The 12,444-nt window shown below is 44.9% G+C and overlaps 2 protein-coding genes across 3 annotated transcripts in view; one reads left to right on the top strand and one right to left on the bottom strand.

Annotated features, from left to right (window-relative positions):
• The first annotated feature begins 1,451 nt into the window (after positions 1–1,451).
• Positions 1,452–3,669, top strand: PPP1R3G (protein phosphatase 1 regulatory subunit 3G). The gene has a single exon (XM_068163006.1). It carries the CDS (start codon positions 1,604–1,606, stop codon positions 2,471–2,473), a length of 870 nt encoding a protein of 289 aa, XP_068019107.1. The 5' UTR covers positions 1,452–1,603; the 3' UTR covers positions 2,474–3,669.
• Positions 3,670–9,706: 6,037 nt separating this feature from the next.
• LYRM4 (LYR motif containing 4) overlaps positions 9,707–12,444 on the bottom strand; it is an 82,973-nt gene continuing 80,235 nt past the window's right edge. For both annotated transcript variants that reach the window (XR_010990422.1, XM_068163007.1), the window contains one exon: positions 9,707–10,066. Coding sequence is in view for 1 of the 2 variants with exons in the window: in XM_068163007.1 (XP_068019108.1) it covers positions 10,004–10,066 (63 nt within the window). In the remaining variant the exon portion in view is untranslated. The remainder of the gene's footprint in view (positions 10,067–12,444) is intronic.

The following is a 12,444-nucleotide window of genomic DNA, read 5'->3' as shown; positions in this document are numbered from 1 at the left end:
TTTGGGGGCTTTCACTAGGAGGACATTGAATTACTGGAGCATGTCCGGAGACGGGCAACAAAGCTAGTGAAGGTGCTACAGAACAAGTCTTGTGATGAGCTGCTGAAGGAATTGGGATTGTTTAGCTTGGAGAAAAGGAGGCTGAAAGGAGACCTCCTTGATACCCACAACTCCCTGAAAAGTGGTTGGAGCCAAGTGGGAGCTGGGTGGAGGAATCTGCTCAGTGATGCTTCTGATGCTTTATTTCCCTGTGAGACCCAGCCTGAAAGCTCAGCTGGACTGCACTGTATGCACTCATGTTGAGAGCCTGCTTTTTGGCAGCCAAACTGAAGCTAAAAATAAAACAAACTATGCAAAACATACACAAAACCCCTGATAAATGCATACTGCAAGTGTACTGCTTCAGAAAGTACTGTTACATGCTTTTTTGTGTCTCTTCCACAATAATGTGGTAATTTTGCAGCCCTGGGTACCTCCAGACAACAGCAGTGGTACACGCAAAGGAGCGACTTAAATTTGGAAAACTCTGATATAGATCTCACTAATAAAAGGGTCTCATAAGGATGCTGCTTATGACACATCATGTTGAGAAAATAAAACTGGGGGAGATTCTACTTCTCTTTGCTTGCTTAAAATGCTGGCTTTTTCCTCCTTGGTTTTCTGTTTGTTTTTAAGTGAAAACTTTGAAGACAGTTGGACCTTCACAGTATGTACCTGGGCACACATATGTGCCTCCTGAGCCTTTGGGCTTGATTTTCCACAAGCAGAGTACTACTGGTACCAAGTGTGGGCAGAAAAAAGTATGGTTTAAAAGGTTTTCTTATACAATAGATCACACTTTAAATAGTGAATGATTTTGGTGTTCCTTTTACCTTTAGGGGTTTGCCCTCCAGCTCAAGTCTCAAAGCATTTCTCTGTGGTTAGGATGCGTGGAAAGCAGTTCAAACATAAAATCCGGGGTGTGTGGGAGTTATCTCTGTGCTGCAGGAGATAGGCGTTTGACGACCATCACGGCACACGGGGCAGGACCTGGTCGTACTTGCCCCAGAGGCACGGCGGTGATGCCAGCGTGGTGCTGGACGACATTCAGCTTCATCCTCACCCTCTGGGCTTCTCCTTTGGGGTATCTGCGATAGAAACTTAATACTGATGAAGATGATTACAATTAATTATAATAACGATGAAGCCTGCTCCATGACTTTGCCGGGTCTGCCCTCGGCCCGACTTTGCGGTGGTGGCGGGCGGGTGGAGAAGCACACTCTGTGGTTGCTCCTCTTTTCTCCCCATCTCTTCCCCAAAGCCCGTAATCCTGACAGCGTTGCTCGCAGCTCTCTTTACCTCGCCCTGGTAACGGCTGCCGGGCTGCGGGCGGGAGGACGTGCGGGGCCACCCGTCCCTGGTTCCGTATTGCCCGTTCTGGGAGGTCCCGCCCCCGCCCTCGGTCGCCCCAGCCCTGCGGGGAGGCTCCGGCCCAGGCGCTGAGGGGCGGGAGGGGACTCGCCCCCCGTCCGGGGCCTGTGGTGGGGCCGCTGGATAAAGCGGTGCCGGCCCGTCCGCTACCGCCATAGGGGCGGCCGGGACGGGCCCAGTGGGGCGCCCGGCCATGGCGAGCCCCGCACGGCCACGGCAGGAGCTGGCAGCAGAGGAGCGGAGGCTCCGCGTCTCAGCCCCGACGCTGTCCCGCGACGCCGGGCGGGAGGTGGCGAGGGAACGGTCAGTGCTGCCGGAGCCGCGGCAAGGCGGGGGGCCGCCGGCCCCCGGCCCCGGCGAGCGGCGGGAGGAGGGGGAGGAGGAGGAGGAGGAAGAGGAGGAGGAGGAAGCAGCGGCGGGCGAAGGCTGCTGCAGCAAGTGCAAGAAGCGGGTGCAGTTCGCCGACTCGCTGGGCTTGAGCCTCGCTAGCGTCAAGCACTTCAGCGAGGTCGAGGAGCCACAGGTGCCCCCCGCGGCGCTGTCCCGCTTGCAGAGTCCGCCCGCCGAGGAGCGCGACCGGCCGCCGGGCCAGGACTCTCCAGTGCCGCCCGCCCTCTGCCTGCTGCCCGAGTTCCCCGACAGCGGGGAACCCAGCGCCGAGCGCCTGCGGCGGCAGCGCGTCTGCCTGGAGCGCTTGGGGCGGCCTTCGGCCCCCACCGATGTGCGGGGCACGGTGCAGGTGCTCGGGTGCCCCGGCCCCAAGGAGGTGACTGTGCGGTATACCTTCAACGAGTGGCATTCCTTCGTAGACGTCCCGGCAGTGCCCCTGCCCCCGACTCCGGTGGCTGCGGGTGACCCTCCGGCCGAGCGTTACGGCTTCAGCCTGTGCGTCCCGCCGAGCCTGAGGGAAGGCTCGGCCCTTCACTTCGCCATCCGCTACAGGAGCCCGCACGGAGAGTCCTGGGACAACAATGGTGGCCGCAACTACACCCTGAGGTGCTGCGGCTTACTCGCGATCGGCCCTGTGTCCGCCCTGCCGAGCCCTGCTGCACCTCGATACTGATGCCAGCCAGGAGCCGGCCGCTTAGCCGTGCAACCCGCTGTCCGTTGATCGGAGGGCCAAGGCACCTGTCCCGGGGACTACCCCAGATCTGGTGGAATTTAAGTGGTTGCTTTGGGCTCACTAGTAAAAGGTGGATGTGTGTAGACTCACATTGCTGTGGCTTGTGGAACTGGTTTCCGTTTGGTTTTGGAGAGCAGGAGACTGAGTAGTGTGGGCTTTGCTTTTTCCCTCTTGAAGTGAATTTTGAGGTCTTGGTTTGGGCTTGACTTCACTTGCCTCATCAGTGAGAGATGCACAAGGAACTTGTGTAAAAACTCTGTTTGCCGCATATTGAACTTAGGATCCCAGTTTTCCCTTCTCACGTTCAGGGCTGTGGCATCAATTGTTCGCTTTGTCTTGGTTTGTTATTATTTTTTAGTTCAGTGAACTGTCATGATACGATGCACTGCTGTCAACGTCTCTCAGACTTGGGACAGACTTGTGCGCCCACCCCACCCATGCCAGTGATGGCTCTGAACAGCAGGAAGGCAGCCTGTTTTGGGGCTGGATCTGGGGCTGGACTGGGCTGCTCTGGTTTTTGTTGTTCAGCACACTTCCATACCGCTTCCTGCCTTTCCCAGGCTTGGATCTGCCAACAGAGACTTGTGCAAAAATGCTTTTTCTTAAAATAGACTGGTGACTTCTTTTCACACAACTGACAATTCTGCAACCAGCATGAAGGAAGAGTTAAAGGAGTTTAAGGTCGATCAGGAGAACTTTGGTGCCACCCACCTTCACACTGTGAAGTCAAAGCTGGTGCCTGTCTCACCCAGAGTTCAGTATTCCTTAATGTGGGGAGCGAGGACTAATCTATATGGACAAACTTCTCACCAAGGAGTGGCAATGTGGTACAGAGTGGCTGTCCTCAGTAAGGAATGAAAACAAGTGCCTTAGTTCAGCTCTCCTTCTCTTACATGTTGCATCACATTTCTCAAGTATTTATAATTTATTTGGCTTTTTTTGCTACCTTTTGTTCAGTGTATCGTGCTGGGAAAAGGGTTCGTTGTGCACATGGATGGACTTGACATGATTTCCAGTCTTCACTATTGCATTGCAGGCCTGGAGGTTACTGTTGATGTCCCAAGTCCTGAAACGAAGCAGAAAGTGCCAATACAAATGAGTTTGTAAGAATAAAAAAAGCTTTAAAAAGTCAAAAAGCTCACCATTACCCTTCTATTTTGTATAGAGCAAAATGTGATGCTCTTAACTTTGCAGTCTAGTTGTGCCCCTACTCTGATACGCCTATGTTGATGGGCCTCACGGTGAGCAGTGGTGTTCACCATCTGCAAGCAGCATTTTGGGCTGTAGCTGGAAATGCAGCTGAAAGTGACCATCGTCCTGCCACAGCCATGGGGCAGATCACCCTCAAAGTCCATGACAGCATCAGATTGTAACCAGCACCTTGTGCAGAGCAGTGACGTGAGGGAGATCTATTAGCAGGGGTGGAAAACAGCCAGAGTTTGGGCAAGTTTTCCCATGGTTCTTCTGCAGATTTGACTTGTTTTTCTTCTGATGCAATATTTCAAAATTCAGGTTAATTTTTTTGGATGACAAGACATGGTCAGAATGCCGGAAATGTTCTTACATGGATGTACGGTCTTCCGCAAAGCCTTGAAAGATGGTTTCCCTTTTTAAACCAGAGCATACTCTGAGTTCTCAGGCCTTCATTTCCTCTGAAGACCTTGAAGACTGTTATGACCACCTTAAAAAAAATTGCTCTTCAGAAACCACCTTGCTGTCAGACTAGTGCCAATTGCTTTGAAAATGCAGAGTAAAAAGTTCACAAAGTAAAACCTTAAGTTTTTGTTTTCCAAGCTACACACAAACTCTCGCTTAAAGCAGGAAAGGTTTTGAAGGAGAGTAGGGAAGTCTGCTTCCTTACACAAGTTTGTTTTAAAACTATAATGAGGATATTATGTGGGATAATGTAGTATGAATTAGCTTTCAGATACTTGAGGTTAAATGAAAAACTGATTTAAGCTGATTTGTGATTCTACCAGCGCTGAGTGTTGCTTCATTTAAGTACAGTGTAGTATTTGGGGCTTCTGGAGCTCTTTCCATATTCTGGGTTTTATTTATGAATTGTTTCAGAGAAGAAGGAAACTTTGCCCTCATAATGGAGGGGAGGGATTTCTTAAGCAGTTTAAAGGAGTAGCTGTATTCTGATGGATGTGTCAGGGCGGAGTTGTGGAGCTTGTCCCTTGCGGAATCTCAGCTAGCTGTGCTTATTAGTAGAGGGCTAGAGGGGTGAGAGAGCACTGGAATGAGCTGCACAGGGAAGTTGTGGAGTCTCCTCTGGAGATTCCAAATGCATGTGGATATTGTGATCCTGGGCAACTTGCTCTGGCTCACTACTTTAGCAGGGAATTGTACTAGATGGTCTCAAGAGGTCCCTTCCAACCCCCATCATGCTGGGATTCTGTGAAACGTTCTGTGGTGTGCTGTGAACTGTGGATGTAAAACAGTGACATCCAGAAAATCAGACGTCTGTGTTCTCTTCAGCCCTGTGATCTGAAATTTAAGGTGCAAAAATTTGCTGAGACTGAACAGTAAAATGCTTTTGAGTCCTTCAGAAAATTTGGGCCCAATCCTGCAAATTGTGTTAATTAAAGCATGTTTTTGTGCTTGGAAAACCAGTAAAAGTGCTGCTATCTATTACTTCTGTGAAAGAAAAGGGGGAACCTCCCTCAGACAAGAATGAAACATACCCATTTCTTAACTGACAGTGCTGAGTGTTAGCAAGCCCACATCAGCAAAAGACAAGGCTGCTGCTTGTGGTTGTAGGTTGAGATATATGCTATCATTGCAACTTTATTCTCAATGTATTAATCACAGAATCAGAATCATTTTTGGTTGCCAGAGACCTTTAATATCATCACTGTTAACTCAGTACTCACTACTAATCCATGTGCCTCAACACCTCATCTACATGGCCTTTAAATTTCTCCAGGGGTGAGGACTCTGTCACTGCTCTGTAATATTCCAAGTGAAGTAATTCTAATTCTATAAAATCCAAAGGCCCAACAGAGGGAAGAGTTAAGTGAAGCATTTGGCTCATTGGGTTGCATGACTGTTGAAGCAGTGTTTTATAGAGTCAGAGCATAACTTTAGGAGGAGGTACTCACACCCTCCCTCTCCTATTTCAAGAAATAAGAAATGATGAAAGTTTGTTAGCACTGTCAGAAAGCCTCCAGCTCTGAAGACTTCCATTTTATGCAGATTCCAGGGTTTTTTCATCCCCATGGATTAAGGGTTTAGCGGAGATGGTAGCTGCCAAATGGTTTCATGGGTGCATATAAACCAAAAAAGTTTAGTAATTGAAACTATAGTGGGTAGCTGTGGAGAACATCAAAGTTAAATCTTTTTTAAGCAATTTTTGTCACTTCCATTTAGATTTAAGTGATTCAGAAAAGGGCTGCGAGGCTAAATTTGGTGTCACGAAGAACCACAAACTTGCATGCAAACTACTTCTGTTTTATTTAAAGCCAGTCAGTACTTGAAAGGCCTGGCTGCTGTTCCCCTTGGCTTCACTGGGATTTGGATCCAGCCCACAGTACGGCAGGAAGGTAGGGAAAATAATGGAGATTTAATTGTCTATTCTGTTCAGAGCCTTGTTGGGGGGGGATTAGGATAACATGGCACTGTGATGAATGTTCGTCTGTCAGAAGTTCAGAATCTGCTGTCTAGGTGCGGCAGTAATTAAATCACCTTAATTGTTTTTCATGATTCTTTTTAAGAGAGGGAAAATTACTTGCCTGGGATTAGCATACTGCCAAAGAGTGGCATAAATATTTATGGGCTGTATTCTTTCACTAGAAAGCCTGGACATTCTTCACAGGTCTCCATAGTTCTTTTACCCTGAATATAGAAGAGTAGTTAAGTCATTTAAGTACGCTGCCTACAGTCGCTTCCCCCTCTTGTAAAGCTTTAGATACTGGGCTCAAGACTGAAAAAGGTGAGCGGTAGGGAAAGAAGTATCTTATGCAACACTGATGGTATTCAATTTCCTCTGTAAGCTGAAAAATCCTTTGAAGATGCATGTGTGTGTGAAACAGTTTGGAGAGTTCTGGTCTTTTTCCTCTTAGACTTGTAGCAAATACACAGTATTGGAAGAATTATTTGCTGCTCTCTCTTCATTCCTGCTTCCACATTAAGGGCTTCTGCACTATTCTAATATTCTAGAATACCAGAGAAAAAGCAAGAATGTAAACTGTCAGGAAATGAGCTACACACCTTCCTTGTTTTGTAAAGGTCACTGAGACCAACATCCCTAAGAGTATGAAATAATTATGCCTGTGTGAAGAACCGTGGAACAAAACGATCGGTATAGTCCTGACTTGAATAATGCCAGGATTTCACTGTAGATCATTATGGAAAACTCAGGAAAACTGCCAGTGCCCAGCTCTTTCATGGCTCTGTTGACGTGTACGTATGGTCCCTGCTGGAGAGATGCATTTATGTTACATTACAGGAGGCAAGTGGAAGGGCTGGTGCTTCTCCATCAAATTATTCTTCTACCTGCTGCTGTTAGAGTTAGGTGAAAGTAATGCTTTTAATGCCCAGAAATTTGAAGAGGTTTTCTCTAGAAAAACCTTTCTACAAGTGTGAGTAGTAAGCTAAAATTCTTCATGGCCTATTTCAGCATGGTATGTAAAGTGTTTGGATGCTGCACTCTTGGGTTGCTTTCCTCCAGGGCAGCTGCTCCCCTGGAAGATCAGGGCATTTCAAAATGAAGCTTTCAATTTGCAGTAAAACCTCCTGAGAAGCTGTAACACACCACAGAAAGGCCCATCCTTTAAACAGTTACTATGCTGTTCTTTAAACACTTACTAATATTAAACAAATCATTCTTTCTTTTTTCTTTTTTTTTTTGTCCAGTGTGCTGTTTCCAAATTTATGCTGTGGAAGTCATGACAAACTTCACTATATGTAAACATTCCAGTTTTGGTGCATACTGCTGAGGTTAATAGTTTGCTAAAATGTTGAGATCAGGAACAGACAAACATTTTCAATACAAAAGCCAGCTTGTTTTGCTAAGACATTGCAGCTTTAGTAAAGGTATCTATTGAGCTCCCTTCTGTTCTAAGGAGAAAGGATATACTTTTGATAATAGTGGACATTGTACACAAGTCACGGGATCATTCCTTTGTGTTTTTAACCATTCCCGCTGTTTACGTTGCTTTGACAAAATCCAACAAAGCTTCTGACAGCGTGCCAAGAGAGAGCTTTAATGAGTATTGCAACGTAAACAGAACTGGTGGAGCACAGAAGGTGCGGCCGTAAGAGCACAGTGGCTCTGAGGCTGCAGCACAGTGCCAGCTCTGTGGCTTGCTGCCTCCGTCAGGGACAACACATCACAGAATCACAGAATTACAGAATGATTTTGGTTGATCACTGAGTCAATCCATTATCTAACTCTACCATGGAACTCCTATCAAGGAGGAAATGATAATGCATTGAAAGGGCCTTTACTTGAAAATAAACTCTCTTTTTTGTAAACATGAAGAAAACTGATTTAAATAGTGAAATTGTGACTGATGGAGCTGTCCCTCTTTATAAATTAGGGTTATGCTCTTTCTAAGGCTGTTTATTTTGTCTCCTAGCATGCATTCTCAGACTTTGAAATGGTATGCAGTGCTTGCTCCAGTAATGAGGCTGTTTTAAACAAGGATTTTGCATGTACTGCTTTAGGGACCAAGTGCCTTAGAGTATAAACTGGCAGTCCTTCCATGCCCCTGTCATCTAGAAGAGGTGTAACATTTCACTGAGTTGACTGGAAGCCTGAACAATAACTGAACATTTCTTCCTCTACACCTTCACCATTAACTTAATTATTCACTCGTGAGTGTAGAGATTAAAAATTCAGAACCTAAAGAATTTTCTCTATGAAAAATACACTTTAATAGAATCTTCACTAAAAGCAGTTCACATTGTAATACTTAAACACATAATGAGAGGAGAATTATTACTGTGTTTGCCTTTTATTTGATGGTGAGGGTAGAAACTGTATTTGTTGTCTTAGGTAGGCAGAGTATCTTATTTTGTGCACTATATTGTCAGTGGAATGCATCACGATACTTTCTAGTCTCACTGTATAATGATAAAGTATGTTTTAAATGGTAGTGAGGAATGGGAGTTTGTTCCAAATCAGGCACTGTCTTTCCTCTGCACAGACAACACTAAACAACTGAAGTTCAAAACAAGGAGAAAGCAAGAAAAAGTAAGGGAGGGTTTTTTTCGGTGCCGCAGGGTTGTGGAACTAATGTTGAGTTTGTATTTCTCTTAAAAACCCCACAACAATCTCCTGGAAAAAAAAATTCCATAGAAGAGAAAGCTTTGCTTCTATATGTGGTTAAAAAAAGCCTTTTCCCCCCTATATGCCATTAAAAAGTTTTGCAACTCTTCTCTGCAGATTTCTAATAGGAAATAAATTCAAGCACAGCAGTGACTTGAACAGAACCTGATGTAAATTTCTGCTTGCCTTTTTTTTTAACATATTGCCTTAAAAGTGTTAATTATTCAACAGTTTTAATAATAACCAAGAAACTGGAACCAATAAACTGATGAAGTGGAACACTGAGCGTTCCCACTTTTGCTAGGCAAACCTTGCTGCCAATTCCTGACTTACAGCATTTGAGTTACTGTTGTCGTCAGGTTCTTTTTCTCCTGCAAAATCCAAGTGCTTTGTGAAGAAAGGAAATCCTGCTTGAAGCAGTGTGGTGCTTTCTGCTAACCGTGAGGTGCACCTCAACGGATTTAGAAGAGGACTTGATGGTGAAAGTACATTTTAAAGCTCATTTTAAACTTCTCCAGCCTCAGTGATTTAAGTCTTCCATTCTGCTTTTCTGATCTGATAATTGTATAAGGTAGGATGAGACTGGTTATTAACTCTTGGAAATGAAGAACTAGTGAAATTTTTATGTCACTCCTGAAATGTCAAGGGATGCTCTTTAAGGAAACCACAGAATGCAGCTCATGGTATTTCTAAGTATCAAGGTCTAGGAAGTGAAAACTGTTCATCTCTGGTTTTAGTATGTTAAAGGAGCTCTGTATTTAGTTATCTAATTCAGGTGCTATATATTTTTAAATGAAACAGGATCAATATGAACTGAGTCACTGGGTGAGTGACTAAAAATCCAACACATATCCCATGCTCAGTGAGCGATAAGGTCAGCAGCAGAATAATTTATCTGGTTACAGGTAGTTTAATGAAGTTTTATTGTCAAACTTGGGCAGGGACTATTCCATCACAGGACATGCAAGCACACAGATTTCAAGACTATCTTACATGCTATTACAAATCACAGGAATATATTTCAGAACATGTGAACTATTACAAAATAGTACTTTGGTTGCCAAAAACAGTCTCTCAGGCGTTTCTCATGTTGAACAGAAAAGCTCAGACGTGTGCAGAAAGTTTATGCATCTGTATGTGGCACTGTAGGGTACTGAAGATGGTCCAGTGTTGCATCAGGAGCAGTCTTCTCAGAGCTATGTATTTCCTGGACTCTCAATAACCAATTTCTCTGTGGAATACATTTGGCCAATGGTAACCTGAAATCAAACCAAAATATCAGCTGAAACTGGAAAGCAGAGAGATTACCATTTCAGCTCCACAAAAGTGTTGAAACAAGTCTCAGGAACCGCCCAGCCCATACATTAAGCTTTTTTTATAATCACGGAATCATAGAATTGTTTAATTGCAAAAGACCTTTAAGATCATCAACCATTAACCCAACACTACCAAATCCACTGCTAAACTACCTCCCTCAGCACCACAGATTTTATATCACTCCAGGGATGATGATTAAACCACTGCCCTGGGTAGTCTGTACCAGGGCTTGACAACCCTTTTAGGGAGAAAATTGTTCCTAATGTCCCACTTAAACCTCCCCTGGTGCAACTTCAAGCCATTTCCTCTCATCCTGTCACTTGCTACTTCAGAGAAGGGACCAAACCACCTAGCTCCACCCTCCTTTCAGACAGTTGTAAGAGAATGAGAAGGTCTCCCTTCAGCCTCCTTTTCTTTATGCCAAACAACCCCAGTTCCCACAGCTGCTCCTCACAGGACTTGCTCTCTAGACTTCTCTCTAGACTTCTTCTAGACATCAGCTTTCTTGTCCTTCTCTTAGCCCTGCAACAGCACCTCAATGTAGTTCTTGTAGTGAGGAGCCCAAAACTGAACCCATCTTGAGGTGCAGCCTCACCAGGGCTGGGTGCAGGGACATAATCACTTCCCTAGTTCTGCTCGCCACACTATTTCTGATCCAAGCCAGGATGCCATTTGCTGTCTTTGCCACCTGGGCACACTGTTGGCTCATACTCAGCTGGCTGTTGACCAATACCCCCAGGTCCTTTTCCGCTGGGCAGTTTCCGGACACTCTGCCCCAAGGGTGACATTCTTCTTTCCGTAAGCATTTATAATACTATAAACTACATGATCTGGTACATTTTCCAGTTCCTCCGGATCCCTGATTTAATTTGCCTTACAAAGGGTGAAAACAGTTCCACATTAAGTTCAGCAGTAACATTTTACATGCATTGGAACCGGCCTGTTGATGTGAGCTGGAATTCACACCTCATCTTTGTGCTTTCTAAAGCAACAAGGGAGTGAACAATGACAAAACATGGACATTGACACTGTAATTCCTCTTGCTTTTTAGAACTTTCTAGTCTGCATCGTAGCACTGGGAAACTGTGGTCAGATGTGGTGGTAGTCACACATAGATCTTTGCTCAACAGCTGAGATGTGGAAGGAAGAATTCTCATGCAAGCAGGGTAATGTAAGCAGACGACAATTTTCATTTGAAAAGTATACATTGTGGGTCTAAATTTTTAATATCTGCCTTACCTTTTCTTGCCCCTACTTTGTCCTCCTGGGTACACAGTAGCTCTGTGTCCTTTTCACACACATAAAATTCATCTACTTAAGGAATTGGGACAAAAAAAGCTAGATGCTTAATTACATCAGGCTCGATACATTTAGTAGAACTTAACACTGCAAAAATTAAGCCTGACAGCAGATCAGCCTCTCAGAGCAGGAAACACTAATGGCAAGATTTTTTTTCAGCATTTTTCATTTACCATTATTGAGGGGAAAAAACACCATGGTGGCTCTTAAATGAAAATTTCTCCTCTATGCCTTGTCTGAAACTTGCAATGCAGTGATTTTTATCTTGAAATCTTTATTAAAAGGGAGCATTTACAAGCCATTCTTAAAGGAACAGAAGTTTGCTTTGCCAGCAAATACTTCTCCCTTTTGGGACTCTGAACTAAGTTAGTAACAGCATATGAACAACTCTGATTATTTTTCCAATTACTTAAGAAATATGTTGCCTCCAGAATATTTCAAACAAAGACTATACATAACCATGGTATGTGTTACCAACAGAAGTTCTAAGCTGTCAACAAGTGTCACTTATCAAAAGGAATGCGCTGCTCTGGAGTATGTGCCAGGCTACACACTTTAGTTGCTGCCTTCCCACAAACCATGCTGTAGTACTTAATTTTTCTATACTGTGTTCTGGAGCCCAAAGAATCTTTAATCCTTTCCCACACAGTACAGCAAATTTAATGGGAGGCTCAGAGGGATTACAAAAATGCTGAAACCTGAATTGCACTTTTTTTTCTCCCCCAACTGGGGAGGTAGATGGGGCTGAGTACGTGACTTCGCAGTCAATCATATTCAGCAGATGGCTTTGTAGGAGAAAGGTCCAAGCTGTGGTTTGCTGTCACCAACAGGTGATTTATCTACTGCTGTATTTTGAATTGGATCCAATAAAATCATAGATGTGTGCATGAAGCTGCTTCCTTAGCAAGCTGCAGGCGTGTTGAGTGAGAGCAAGGCCCCCAGTGCTGTGCTGGCTGCCTGTGTTGGGCTGCCTGCTCGCTGCTCTGCTGTTCCCTTTCAGAGGTGAAGCTGCCACATTTTA

This window comes from Melanerpes formicivorus, unplaced genomic scaffold (assembly GCF_026170545.1).
Source record: "Melanerpes formicivorus ecotype bairdi unplaced genomic scaffold, bMelFor1.0.p_v2 SCAF_69, whole genome shotgun sequence".
Lineage (NCBI taxonomy): Eukaryota > Metazoa > Chordata > Aves > Piciformes > Picidae > Melanerpes > Melanerpes formicivorus.
Note: the sequence above shows the minus strand (reverse complement) of the source record. Positions and strands in the feature narration are given on the sequence as shown.